Genomic DNA, 14,654 nt, shown 5'->3' on the forward strand with positions numbered 1-14,654 from the left:
TGACTTGGCCAGACAGACTCCGTGCTGAAGGACACTAGTAAGCAGCAGTGCTGTAATGTGGTGACTTGGCCAGACAGACTCCGAGCTGAAGGACACTAGTAAGCAGCAGTGCAGTAATGTGGTGACTTGGCCAGACAGACTCTGAGCTGAAGGACACTAGTAAGCAGCAGTGCAGTAATGTGGTGACTTGGCCAGACAGACTCTGAGCTGAAGGACACTAGTAAGCAGCAGTGCAGTAATGTGGTGACTTGGCCAGACAGACTCCGTGCTGAAGGACACTAGTAAGCAGCAGTGCAGTAATGTGGTGACTTGGCCAGACAGACTCTGAGCTGAAGGACACTAGTAAGCAGCAGTGCAGTAATGTGGTGACTTGGCCAGACAGACTCTGAGCTGAAGGACACTAGTAAGCAGCAGTGCAGTAATGTGGCGACTTGGCCAGACAGACTCTGAGCTGAAGGACACTAGTAAGCAGCAGTGCAGTAATGTGGTGACTTGGCCAGACAGACTCTGAGCTGAAGGACACTAGTAAGCAGCAGTGCAGTAATGTGGTGACTTGGCCAGACAGACTCCGTGCTGAAGGACACTAGTAAGCACCAGTGCAGTAATGTGGTGACTTGGCCAGACAGACTCCGAGCTGAAGGACACTAGTAAGCAGCAGTGCAGTAATGTGGTGACTTGGCCAGACAGACTCCGTGCTGAAGGACACTAGTAAGCAGCAGTGCTGTAATGTGGTGACTTGGCCAGACAGACTCCGTGCTGAAGGACACTAGTAAGCAGCAGTGCAGTAATGTGGTGACTTGGCCAGACAGACTCTGAGCTGAAGGACACTAGTAAGCAGCAGTGCAGTAATGTGGTGACTTGGCCAGACAGACTCCGAGCTGAAGGACACTAGTAAGCAGCAGTGCAGTAATGTGGTGACTTGGCCAGACAGACTCCGTGCTGAAGGACACTAGTAAGCAGCAGTGCAGTAATGTGGTGACTTGGCCAGACAGACTCTGAGCTGAAGGACACTAGTAAGCAGCAGTGCAGTAATGTGGTGACTTGGCCAGACAGACTCTGAGCTGAAGGACACTAGTAAGCAGCAGTGCAGTAATGTGGTGACTTGGCCAGACAGACTCCGAGCTGAAGGACACTAGTAAGCAGCAGTGCAGTAATGTGGTGACTTGGCCAGACAGACTCCGAGCTGAAGGACACTAGTAAGCAGCAGTGCAGTAATGTGGTGACTTGGCCAGACAGACTCTGAGCTGAAGGACACTAGTAAGCAGCAGTGCAGTAATGTGGTGACTTGGCCAGACAGACTCTGAGCTGAAGGACACTAGTAAGCAGCAGTGCAGTAATGTGGTGACTTGGCCAGACAGACTCTGTGCTGAAGGACACTAGTAAGCAGCAGTGCTGTAATGTGGTGACTTGGCCAGACAGACTCCGTGCTGAAGGACACTAGTAAGCACCAGTGCAGTAATGTGGTGACTTGGCCAGACAGACTCTGAGCTGAAGGACACTAGTAAGCAGCAGTGCAGTAATGTGGTGACTTGGCCAGACAGACTCTGAGCTGAAGGACACTAGTAAGCAGCAGTGCAGTAATGTGGTGACTTGGCCAGACAGACTCTGTGCTGAAGGACACTAGTAAGCAGCAGTGCTGTAATGTGGTGACTTGGCCAGACAGACTCCGTGCTGAAGGACACTAGTAAGCAGCAGTGCAGTAATGTGGTGACTTGGCCAGACAGACTCTGAGCTGAAGGACACTAGTAAGCAGCAGTGCAGTAATGTGGTGACTTGGCCAGACAGACTCTGAGCTGAAGGACACTAGTAAGCAGCAGTGCAGTAATGTGGTGACTTGGCCAGACAGACTCTGAGCTGAAGGACACTAGTAAGCAGCAGTGCAGTAATGTGGTGACTTGGCCAGACAGATTCCGAGCTGAAGGACACTAGTAAGCAGCAGTGCAGTAATGTGGTGACTTGGCCAGACAGACTCTGAGCTGAAGGACACTAGTAAGCAGCAGTGCAGTAATGTGGTGACTTGGCCAGACAGACTCCGTGCTGAAGGACACTAGTAAGCAGCAGTGATGTAATGTGGTGACTTGGCCAGACAGACTCCGTGCTGAAGGACACTAGTAAGCAGCAGTGCAGTAATGTGGTGACTTGGCCAGACAGACTCTGAGCTGAAGGACACTAGTAAGCAGCAGTGCAGTAATGTGGTGACTTGGCCAGACAGACTCTGAGCTGAAGGACACTAGTAAGCAGCAGTGCAGTAATGTGGTGACTTGGCCAGACAGACTCTGTGCTGAAGGACACTAGTAAGCAGCAGTGCAGTAATGTGGTGACTTGGCAAGACAGACTCTGAGCTGAAGGACACTAGTAAGCAGCAGTGCAGTAATGTGGTGACTTGGCCAGACAGACTCTGTGCTGAAGGACACTAGTAAGCAGCAGTGCAGTAATGTGGTGACTTGGCCAGACAGACTCTGTGCTGAAGGACACTAGTAAGCAGCAGTGCAGTAATGTGGTGACTTGGCCAGACAGACTCCGAGCTGAAGGACACTAGTAAGCAGCAGTGCAGTAATGTGGTGACTTGGCCAGACAGACTCCGTGCTGAAGGACACTAGTAAGCAGCAGTGCAGTAATGTGGTGACTTGGCAAGACAGACTCTGAGCTGAAGGACACTAGTAAGCAGCAGTGCAGTAATGTGGTGACTTGGCCAGACTGTCCCTGAGCTGAAGGACACTAGTAAGCAGCAGTGCTGTAATGTGGTGACTTGGCCAGACAGACTCCGTGCTGAAGGACACTAGTAAGCAGCAGTGCAGTAATGTGGTGACTTGGCCAGACAGACTCTGAGCTGAAGGACACTAGTAAGCAGCAGTGCAGTAATGTGGTGACTTGGCCAGACAGACTCCGTGCTGAAGGACACTAGTAAGCAGCAGTGCAGTAATGTGGTGACTTGGCCAGACAGACTCTGAGCTGAAGGACACTAGTAAGCAGCAGTGCAGTAATGTGGTGACTTGGCCAGACTGTCCCTGAGCTGAAGGACACTAGTAAGCAGCAGTGCAGTAATGTGGTGACTTGGCCAGACAGACTCCGAGCTGAAGGACACTAGTAAGCAGCAGTGCTGTAATGTGGTGACTTGGCCAGACAGACTCCGAGCTGAAGGACACTAGTAAGCAGCAGTGCAGTAATGTGGTGACTTGGTCAGACAGACTCCGAGCTGAAGGACACTAGTAAGCAGCAGTGCAGTAATGTGGTGACTTGGCCAGACAGACTCTGAGCTGAAGGACACTAGTAAGCAGCAGTGCAGTAATGTGGTGACTTGGCCAGACAGACTCTGAGCTGAAGGACACTAGTAAGCAGCAGTGCAGTAATGTGGTGACTTGGCCAGACAGACTCTGAGCTGAAGGACACTAGTAAGCAGCAGTGCAGTAATGTGGTGACTTGGCCAGACAGACTCCGTGCTGAAGGACACTAGTAAGCAGCAGTGCAGTAATGTGGTGACTTGGCCAGACAGACTCCGTGCTGAAGGACACTAGTAAGCAGCAGTGCAGTAATGTGGTGACTTGGCCAGACAGACTCTGAGCTGAAGGACACTAGTAAGCAGCAGTGCAGTAATGTGGTGACTTGGCCAGACAGACTCGGTGCTGAAGGACACTAGTAAGCAGCAGTGCAGTAATGTGGTGACTTGGCCAGACAGACTCTGAGCTGAAGGACACTAGTAAGCAGCAGTGCAGTAATGTGGTGACTTGGCCAGACAGACTCCATGCTGAAGGACACTAGTAAGCAGCAGTGCAGTAATGTGGCGACTTGGCCAGACAGACTCCGTGCTGAAGGACACTAGTAAGCAGCAGTGCAGTAATGTGGTGACTTGGCCAGACAGACTCTGAGCTGAAGGACACTAGTAAGCAGCAGTGCTGTAATGTGGTGACTTGGCCAGACAGACTCCGTGCTGAAGGACACTAGTAAGCAGCAGTGCAGTAATGTGGTGACTTGGCCAGACAGACTCTGAGCTGAAGGACACTAGTAAGCAGCAGTGCAGTAATGTGGTGACTTGGCCAGACTGTCCCTGAGCTGAAGGACACTAGTAAGCAGCAGTGCAGTAATGTGGTGACTTGGCCAGACAGACTCTGAGCTGAAGGACACTAGTAAGCAGCAGTGCAGTAATGTGGTGACTTGGCCAGACAGACTCTGAGCTGAAGGACACTAGTAAGCAGCAGTGCAGTAATGTGGTGACTTGGCCAGACAGACTCTGAGCTGAAGGACACTAGTAAGCAGCAGTGCTGTAATGTGGTGATTGGCCAGACAGACTCCGTGCTGAAGGACACTAGTAAGCAGCAGTGCAGTAATGTGGTGACTTGGCCAGACAGACTCTGTGCTGAAGGACACTAGTAAGCAGCAGTGCAGTAATGTGGTGACTTGGCCAGACAGACTCTGAGCTGAAGGACACTAGTAAGCAGCAGTGCAGTAATGTGGTGACTTGGCCAGACAGACTCTGAGCTGAAGGACACTAGTAAGCAGCAGTGCAGTAATGTGGTGACTTGGCCAGACAGACTCTGAGCTGAAGGACACTAGTAAGCAGCAGTGCAGTAATGTGGCGACTTGGCCAGACAGACTCTGAGCTGAAGGACACTAGTAAGCAGCAGTGCAGTAATGTGGTGACTTGGCCAGACAGATTCCGAGCTGAAGGACACTAGTAAGCAGCAGTGCAGTAATGTGGTGACTTGGCCAGACAGATTCCGAGCTGAAGGACACTAGTAAGCAGCAGTGCAGTAATGTGGTGACTTGGCCAGACTCTGAGCTGAAGGACACTAGTAAGCAGCAGTGCAGTAATGTGGTGACTTGGCCAGACAGACTCTGAGCTGAAGGACACTAGTAAGCAGCAGTGCAGTAATGTGGTGACTTGGCCAGACAGACTCTGAGCTGAAGGACACTAGTAAGCAGCAGTGCTGTAATGTGGTGACTTGGCCAGACAGACTCCATGCTGAAGGACACTAGTAAGCAGCAGTGCAGTAATGTGGTGACTTGGCCAGACAGATTCCGAGCTGAAGGACACTAGTAAGCAGCAGTGCAGTAATGTGGTGACTTGGCCAGACAGACTCTGAGCTGAAGGACACTAGTAAGCAGCAGTGCAGTAATGTGGTGACTTGGCCAGACAGACTCCGTGCTGAAGGACACTAGTAAGCAGCAGTGCAGTAATGTGGTGACTTGGCCAGACAGACTCTGAGCTGAAGGACACTAGTAAGCAGCAGTGCAGTAATGTGGGGACTTGGCCAGACAGACTCTGAGCTGAAGGACACTAGTAAGCAGCAGTGCAGTAATGTGGTGACTTGGCCAGACAGACTCTGAGCTGAAGGACACTAGTAAGCAGCAGTGCAGTAATGTGGTGACTTGGCCAGACAGACTCCGTGCTGAAGGACACTAGTAAGCAGCAGTGCAGTAATGTGGTGACTTGGCCAGACAGACTCTGAGCTGAAGGACACTAGTAAGCAGCAGTGCAGTAATGTGGTGACTTGGCCAGACAGACTCTGTGCTGAAGGACACTAGTAAGCAGCAGTGCAGTAATGTGGTGACTTGGCCAGACTGTCCCTGAGCTGAAGGACACTAGTAAGCAGCAGTGCAGTAATGTGGCGACTTGGCCAGACAGACTCCGTGCTGAAGGACACTAGTAAGCAGCAGTGCAGTAATGTGGCGACTTGGCCAGACAGACTCTGAGCTGAAGGACACTAGTAAGCAGCAGTGCAGTAATGTGGCGACTTGGCCAGACAGACTCTGAGCTGAAGGACACTAGTAAGCAGCAGTGCAGTAATGTGGCGACTTGGCCAGACAGACTCTGAGCTGAAGGACACTAGTAAGCAGCAGTGCAGTAATGTGGTGACTTGGCCAGACAGACTCTGAGCTGAAGGACACTAGTAAGCAGCAGTGCAGTAATGTGGTGACTTGGCCAGACAGACTCCGTGCTGAAGGACACTAGTAAGCAGCAGTGCAGTAATGTGGCGACTTGGCCAGACAGACTCCGTGCTGAAGGGCACTAGTAAGCAGCAGTGCAGTAATGTGGTGACTTGGCCAGACAGACTCCGTGCTGAAGGACACTAGTAAGCAGCAGTGCAGTAATGTGGTGACTTGGCCAGACAGACTCTGAGCTGAAGGACACTAGTAAGCACCAGTGCAGTAATGTGGTGACTTGGCCAGACAGACTCTGAGCTGAAGGACACTAGTAAGCACCAGTGCAGTAATGTGGTGACTTGGCCAGACAGACTCCGTGCTGAAGGACACTAGTAAGCAGCAGTGCAGTAATGTGGTGACTTGGCCAGACAGACTCTGAGCTGAAGGACACTAGTAAGCAGCAGTGCAGTAATGTGGTGACTTGGCCAGACTGTCCCTGAGCTGAAGGACACTAGTAAGCAGCAGTGCTGTAATGTGGTGACTTGGCCAGACAGACTCCGAGCTGAAGGACACTAGTAAGCAGCAGTGCAGTAATGTGGTGACTTGGCCAGACAGACTCTGAGCTGAAGGACACTAGTAAGCAGCAGTGCAGTAATGTGGTGACTTGGCCAGACTGTCCCTGAGCTGAAGGACACTAGTAAGCAGCAGTGCAGTAATGTGGTGACTTGGCCAGACAGACTCTGAGCTGAAGGACACTAGTAAGCAGCAGTGCAGTAATGTGGTGACTTGGCCAGACAGACTCTGAGCTGAAGGACACTAGTAAGCAGCAGTGCAGTAATGTGGTGACTTGGCCAGACTGTCCCTGAGCTGAAGGACACTAGTAAGCAGCAGTGCAGTAATGTGGTGACTTGGCCAGACAGACTCCGTGCTGAAGGACACTAGTAAGCAGCAGTGCAGTAATGTGGTGACTTGGCCAGACAGACTCTGAGCTGAAGGACACTAGTAAGCAGCAGTGCAGTAATGTGGTGACTTGGCCAGACAGACTCTGAGCTGAAGGACACTAGTAAGCACCAGTGCAGTAATGTGGTGACTTGGCCAGACAGACTCCGAGCTGAAGGACACTAGTAAGCAGCAGTGCAGTAATGTGGTGACTTGGCCAGACAGACTCCGTGCTGAAGGACACTAGTAAGCAGCAGTGCAGTAATGTGGTGACTTGGCCAGACAGACTCTGAGCTGAAGGACACTAGTAAGCAGCAGTGCTGTAATGTGGTGACTTGGCCAGACAGACTCCGAGCTGAAGGACACTAGTAAGCAGCAGTGCAGTAATGTGGTGACTTGGTCAGACAGACTCCGAGCTGAAGGACACTAGTAAGCAGCAGTGCAGTAATGTGGTGACTTGGCCAGACAGACTCTGAGCTGAAGGACACTAGTAAGCAGCAGTGCTGTAATGTGGTGACTTGGCCAGACAGACTCCGTGCTGAAGGACACTAGTAAGCAGCAGTGCAGTAATGTGGTGACTTGGCCAGACAGACTCTGAGCTGAAGGACACTAGTAAGCAGCAGTGCAGTAATGTGGTGACTTGGCCAGACAGACTCCGTGCTGAAGGACACTAGTAAGCAGCAGTGCAGTAATGTGGTGACTTGGCCAGACAGACTCCGTGCTGAAGGACACTAGTAAGCAGCAGTGCAGTAATGTGGTGACTTGGCCAGACAGACTCCGTGCTGAAGGACACTAGTAAGCAGCAGTGCAGTAATGTGGTGACTTGGCCAGACAGACTCCGTGCTGAAGGACACTAGTAAGCAGCAGTGCAGTAATGTGGTGACTTGGCCAGACAGACTCTGAGCTGAAGGACACTAGTAAGCAGCAGTGCAGTAATGTGGTGACTTGGCCAGACAGACTCTGAGCTGAAGGACACTAGTAAGCAGCAGTGCAGTAATGTGGTGACTTGGCCAGACAGACTCCGTGCTGAAGGACACTAGTAAGCAGCAGTGCAGTAATGTGGTGACTTGGCCAGACAGACTCCGTGCTGAAGGACACTAGTAAGCAGCAGTGCAGTAATGTGGTGACTTGGCCAGACAGACTCCGTGCTGAAGGACACTAGTAAGCAGCAGTGCTGTAATGTGGTGAGTTGGCCAGACAGACTCCGAGCTGAAGGACACTAGTAAGCAGCAGTGCAGTAATGTGGTGAGTTGGCCAGACAGACTCTGAGCTGAAGGACACTAGTAAGCAGCAGTGCAGTAATGTGGTGACTTGGCCAGACAGACTCCGAGCTGAAGGACACTAGTAAGCAGCACTGCAGTAATGTGGTGACTTGGCCAGACAGACTCCGAGCTGAAGGACACTAGTAAGCAGCAGTGCTGTAATGTGGTGACTTGGCCAGACAGACTCTGAGCTGAAGGACACTAGTAAGCAGCAGTGCAGTAATGTGGTGACTTGGCCAGACAGACTCCGAGCTGAAGGACACTAGTAAGCAGCAGTGCAGTAATGTGGTGACTTGGCCAGACAGACTCCGAGCTGAAGGACACTAGTAAGCAGCAGTGCTGTAATGTGGTGACTTGGCCAGACAGACTCTGAGCTGAAGGACACTAGTAAGCAGCAGTGCAGTAATGTGGTGACTTGGCCAGACTGTCCCTGAGCTGAAGGACACTAGTAAGCAGCAGTGCAGTAATGTGGTGACTTGGCCAGACAGACTCCGAGCTGAAGGACACTAGTAAGCAGCAGTGCTGTAATGTGGTGACTTGGCCAGACAGACTCTGAGCTGAAGGACACTAGTAAGCAGCAGTGCAGTAATGTGGTGACTTGGCCAGACAGACTCTGAGCTGAAGGACACTAGTAAGCAGCAGTGCAGTAATGTGGTGACTTGGCCAGACAGACTCTGAGCTGAAGGACACTAGTAAGCAGCAGTGCTGTAATGTGGTGACTTGGCCAGACTGTCTCCGAGCTGAAGGACACTAGTAAGCAGCAGTGCAGTAATGTGGTGACTTGGTCAGACAGACTCCGAGCTGAAGGACACTAGTAAGCAGCAGTGCAGTAATGTGGTGACTTGGCCAGACAGACTCCGAGCTGAAGGACACTAGTAAGCAGCAGTGCAGTAATGTGGTGACTTGGCCAGACAGACTCTGAGCTGAAGGACACTAGTAAGCAGCAGTGCAGTAATGTGGTGACTTGGCCAGACAGACTCTGAGCTGAAGGACACTAGTAAGCAGCAGTGCAGTAATGTGGTGACTTGGTCAGACAGACTCCGAGCTGAAGGACACTAGTAAGCAGCAGTGCAGTAATGTGGTGACTTGGCCAGACAGACTCTGAGCTGAAGGACACTAGTAAGCAGCAGTGCAGTAATGTGGTGACTTGGCCAGACAGACTCCGAGCTGAAGGACACTAGTAAGCAGCAGTGCAGTAATGTGGTGACTTGGCCAGACAGACTCCGAGCTGAAGGACACTAGTAAGCAGCAGTGCTGTAATGTGGTGACTTGCATGAGGTCTGAGGAAATACTGGAAGCAGGAAATGTGTGCACTCGCTAGGGGCAGAAGTTTGAGCGCTGCCATAGGCACCCATTGTATGTGTCGGTAAGGAGGGAAAATTTTGGCACCCAATAAATAACGGGAGTTGGGGATGCCCAAATTTTCCCTCCTTACCGATACATACAATGGGCCCCTTTGGTGGCACCCGAAAAATGTACTCTTTTTGCGTTTCTCTTTTACCGGCAGTGGGGATGAATAAAGAGAATGTGAGGTGGATCTTCGGGGAACAGATGGGACACAAGAGACATGTTCTAATGACATGGGTCCCCCAACCAGCGCTCTCTCCCCCCCCCCACCACCACCACCGAGCTATAGCCCCCCAAGATTAGCGACAATATTTGTCGCCAACTCAGAGGTAAACACAGGGGAGAGGAATTCCCTGTTCAACATACCCGCCAGGGGTGTTCCTGCAGGGTTTCCTGAGCTGCCATTGGGCAGCACTCTCTCCCTGGCTGCGCCTCCTGCCGCTCCCCCTCCTCCCTGCATACTATGAGAGACAACACAGTCTCTTAATGCAGCGTCATGACCCAGAAGTCATGAAAGTGGGCCATTGCGGACCACAGGAGCTGCAGGGAGCATCGGTTTTTGCAGCTACCTGATCCGCTTAGCCCCAAGGATATTGTAGCCTACTATTTTTGACATTTTTTGAGCCCACCTCGGGTTCTCTTTAACCACTTAAGCCCGAAGGGTTGAAATTTTTTTACATCCGAACAACTTTCACCCCCCATTCATTTGCCAATAACTTTATCACTACTCATCACAATTAATTGATCTATATCTTGTTTTTTCCGCCACCAATTAGGCTTTCTGTGGGTGGTATATTTTGCTAAGAGCCACTTCACTGTAAATGCATTTTAACAGGAAGAATAAGAAAAAAATGGAAAAAATTCATTATTTCTCAGTTTTCAGCCATTATAGTTTTAAAATAATACACGCCTCCATAATTAAAACTCACGTATTGTATTTGCCCATATGCCCCGGGTATTTCACCATTAAAATTATGTCCCTATCACAATGTATGGCGACAATATTTTATTTGGAAATAAAGGTGCATTTTTTCCGTTTTGCGTCCATCACTGTTTAGAAGCCCATAATTTATTAAATCATATTGATATACTCCTTTGACATGCATATTTAAAAAGTTCAGACCCTTAGGTAACTATTTATGTTTTTTTTTTTTTTTTATTATTGTAATTTTTTTTTTTTTTTTTTTAATTTAAACTTGTATGTGGGTATTTTTGGTGTGGGAGGTAAACAGGGTTTTTTTTAATATATTTATATGTTTAATTTGAAAATTTTTTTTTTCAGGTGTAATTTGCTATTTGGCCACAAGATGGCCAGAATCAAAAAGTCCTGGGAGCGATCGATCTCGCTCCCAGGCAGAAGAAAGGAGCCCAGAGCTCAGAAAAGCCGCAGCATCTGAAGAGACGCTGTCGGCCTTTCTCCGGGGGGGTCCGATCAGCGAAAGGGATTTATAATCCCTTTCACTGATCGGTGGGCTAGCGGCCAGCAGCGGGGGCGCGCACGGGGGGGCCCGCGGGAGCGCGCGCTACCCGTGGGAGTGCGCGCAGCCCAACTGGACGAGAAATCTCGTCCAGTTGGGCTTAAGTGGTTAAGGTTAGCCATGAGGGAGGAAGGATTAAGGCTAGGCATAGTGGGGGTTGCAGCTTGGGGATGGTTAAGGTTAGGCGTGGGTTGCGGTGACGGGAATGGTTAAGGTTACCCGTGTGGGAGGAATGGTTAAGATTAGGTGTGAGGGGTTGTGGGGACAGTGAAAGCAGCTGTGTGAGAGTAAGTATAAAGGTTCGATGTGGGGGGTTGTGGTGGTGGGGACAGTCAACGTTAGCGTGTGTGGGGGGGGGGGGGGGGGGGTTGTGGCGGCAGGCATGGTTCACGTTAGACCTGAGGTAGGTATGGTTTAGGTTCGGCATGGGAGGGTTGCAGCGACGGGGTTGGTTAAGGTTAGTTGTGTGTGTGTGTGTGTGGGGGGGTTTGCAGCGGCAGGGATGGTTAAGGTTAGCATGTGTGGGGGGGGGGATTGCAGCAGCAGGGAGGGTTAAGGTTAGCATGTGTGGGGGGGGGGAGGGGGGGAGGATTGCAGCGGCAGGGATGGTTAAGGTTAGCATGTGTGTGTGTGGGGGGGGGGATTGCAGCAGCAGGGATGGTGAAGGTTAGCATGTGTGGGGGGGGGGGGAGGGGGGGGGAGGATTGCAGCGGCAGGGATGGTTAAGGTTGACTGTGTGGGAAGAAGGGTTTGCCAATATTCTACTATCAGTTTTCCTGGGCACCCTTTTTTTGCCATACGTGTTAATGGCTGTGGAGAAGTTTCCTATAACTTTCCATGGTAGGGTGGGAAGATCTCTGTAATAGGGTAGCAGAGAGCAGTGAGATCTTCACCATTCCATTCATCGTCAGTCATTGAGAAAACAAATAGTGAAGCCCATTGCTCTCCTTCTCCACCAGTCTGAAATATTGCTTAGGGGGGCATAGCCTCTCAGCTTGCATTCCAGACCATGTCCTGCAGGATTGCTGGATTTATAATGAATGACCCCCTTTCTCTCTCTCTCTGCAGGAACAGTACTTACTCTGCTACACGCTGGCCCAGACTTATCTGGACTCATTTGAAACTTACGGGAACTTCAAATAGTGACCAGTCCTGACACAGCGTCCTCCTCCCAGGTTGGGCATGGCCAACGCCAGAGGAGCCAGACTCCAGGACTGGAAGACCAACAGCCAGATGCCTCGGCCAACTGCTGCCCATGGGTCCAGAGGATCAACAGGACCTCTGGGAAGGATGGATGGAGTTTATGAGGGGTTAATGATGGAGGAGGAGCTTGCACCACCACAAGTTCCAGTAAAATGGCATTATGGTACTTGTAATGTAAACATGGCCTGACCTGTGTAACCAAGGAATGCTGAGGTCCTGCAGACTTCCTGCTATCCATGTTGTCAGGGACCAGGGATATCAGGAGGAATCCAAGCCAGAGGACTATGGGTTATCCAGCATGGAGGCAAGATCTTAGAGGTCTCTTGTGATTTGTCATTCACACAGCAGCAATGAGATGGAAATTATTCTGGGGCTATGCTAATTTCATGGTAATTTCATGCAATATCATGCAGAATGAAACCATTACACAGTTCCCCAGAGTTCACCCAGCTAGAATGTTCCCTATAGTGAGGAGACATTTCTCATGAACATCGTTATATCTGGCTGACAGTGTAGATGGGCTGGTTGGACAGAGACCCTCAGATGTGACTGGACTGGATTACTGGCCACGCCTTGTCTTACTCATGAACATCCTTATATCTGGCTGACAATGTAGATGGGCTGGTTGGACAGAGACCCTCAGAAGTGACTGGACTGGATTACCGGCCAGGCCTTGTCTTATTCATGAACATCGTTATATCTGGCTGACAGTGTAGAGGGGCTGGCTGGACAGAGACTCTCAGGAGTGGCTGGACTGGATTACTGGCCACGCCTTGTCTTATTCATGAACATCGTTATATCTGGCTGACAGTGTAGATGGGCTGGCTGGACAGAGACTCTCAGGAGTGGCTGGACTGTATTACCGGCCACGCCTTGTCTTATTCATGAACATCGTTGTATCTGGCTGACAGTGTAGATGGGCTGGTTGGACAGAGACTCTCAGGAGTGGCTGGACTGGATTACTGGCCACGCGTTGTCTTATTGTTCTTCATTCCTCAGCTGTTTACTTCAGTCCAACCAGTCCAACTCTTTGTGCTCTCCTGGATTTCATCACTTCAGGCTCGTCAGGGGCATAACTACAGGGGAGCGTCTCCAGCAACCACAGCGGGGCCCCGAGCTGTAATGGGATCCCAACCACTACTTCACTGCCTCCGATAAAGGGCTCCATCCTTCAGATCGGGTGTTTTTGTTACTAGCAACTAGTTACTGGTACCCTAGCAAGATGGGCACCTGCATGCCTCTCTGGCCTCCCTGCTGCTATTGTCCACAGTGTAGGCCGCAGGGGTGTCAAACTCAATCATGTAACGGGCCAAAATCTAAAACATAGTCTAAGTCACGGGCCAAACTGTTTATTAAGATATAACATTTATTGAGCAGTCTTAAACTTAGTGGCGTAACTATAGTGACCATGGGTAGTCTGATCCCTGCCCCACATACACTTCTACAGAGTAGCACAATGGAGCAGTTTAATATTCGCCAGGTGGGTACGCAGCTTAACTCCTGTTTAATGTCCAGTCTGGGGACAGCGGAATCCTCCTGTCATTACAGACAAATTATATTGAATTGTGCCATAAAATGCTCCTGCATTGTCTCCTAAGCTAGGGATTGTACCCATTCAGAGCAGCAGCAGAGCATTATACATTACCTGCTGCGGAGACAGGACAGGGCCTCTTCATTCCTCTTCAGTGCATAAGCTGGAGTGAAGAGGACCTGTCCTATAGCTGGTAGCAGGTAAGGTATAACGCTCGGCTGCTGCTTTGCATTATGTACTGGAGTGGGCCTTCCCATCCCCGGGCCCCCCTGTGACAGCGGGAGCTGCAGGTGTTATTGTTACACCCTGCCCCAGATATCTTCAGCTGTGGAGGCTGTGATATAATAATGACAGTTGTCAGCAATGCCCCTGTCACAGTAAGGACCAATCAAAAGCCTGGAGAGGCGTGTACAATGGGCGGGGCAAAATCCAAATTTAGCCAGAAAACGAATCTTTATGCAATACTCTTCAGCCAATGTCTCTGTCACTGCTGATCACTTTAACAAGCAGTTTTCACCAACAGCAACTACTTCTACTGAGTTTCCCATAATTGTCCCCACAGTAATCTAATATCGTCCTGTCTCCACCCCTCTGATAGCAGCTCACATTACTGTAAACAGTCTCTGGCATGTTGTGGATGAATCTCATCATATGTATGTTCTGCCACAGATGCATTGTATCACCTTTACTGTATGTAAATAAATCATCTTTGTAATGCGATGTAACTTCTCTAATGCTGTTATTATTGTATCTGTAACACATGGTGCTGAATGATGATATTGTTGTCTTATTACGCTGTCTTGTATATTCTCAGATAATTGGCAGATATGATAGAGTATATGTTACTTATACTTGGATTAAATCCAGAGTCACCCAGTCCCCAGCTGAAGCCACTAACAGTGCAATCGTATATCTGAGCACATTGTACGTGTGTGGAAGCAGTTAGTCTTATACATTGATTGTGAGCGATCACACATGCGTGACCAATGACATCACCAATTAAGCTGGACTTTGTGTGTCACGCCCCGCCCA

At 50.2% G+C, this 14,654-nt stretch overlaps 1 protein-coding gene across 2 annotated transcripts in view; it reads left to right on the forward strand.

Moving 5' to 3' along the window:
- The window catches only part of LOC137562144 (receptor-type tyrosine-protein phosphatase kappa-like), a 374,827-nt gene extending 360,485 nt beyond the window's left edge, over positions 1-14,342 (forward strand). For both annotated transcript variants that reach the window (XM_068273487.1, XM_068273479.1), the window contains exon 34: positions 11,957-14,342. In XM_068273487.1, the coding sequence (XP_068129588.1) occupies positions 11,957-12,031 (75 nt within the window). In that variant the 3' untranslated portion in view covers positions 12,032-14,342. The remainder of the gene's footprint in view (positions 1-11,956) is intronic.
- The last annotated feature ends 312 nt before the right edge of the window (positions 14,343-14,654 follow it).

The sequence above is a fragment of the Hyperolius riggenbachi genome, chromosome 1, assembly GCF_040937935.1.
Source record: "Hyperolius riggenbachi isolate aHypRig1 chromosome 1, aHypRig1.pri, whole genome shotgun sequence".
NCBI classification, from domain to species: Eukaryota; Metazoa; Chordata; class Amphibia; order Anura; family Hyperoliidae; genus Hyperolius; species Hyperolius riggenbachi.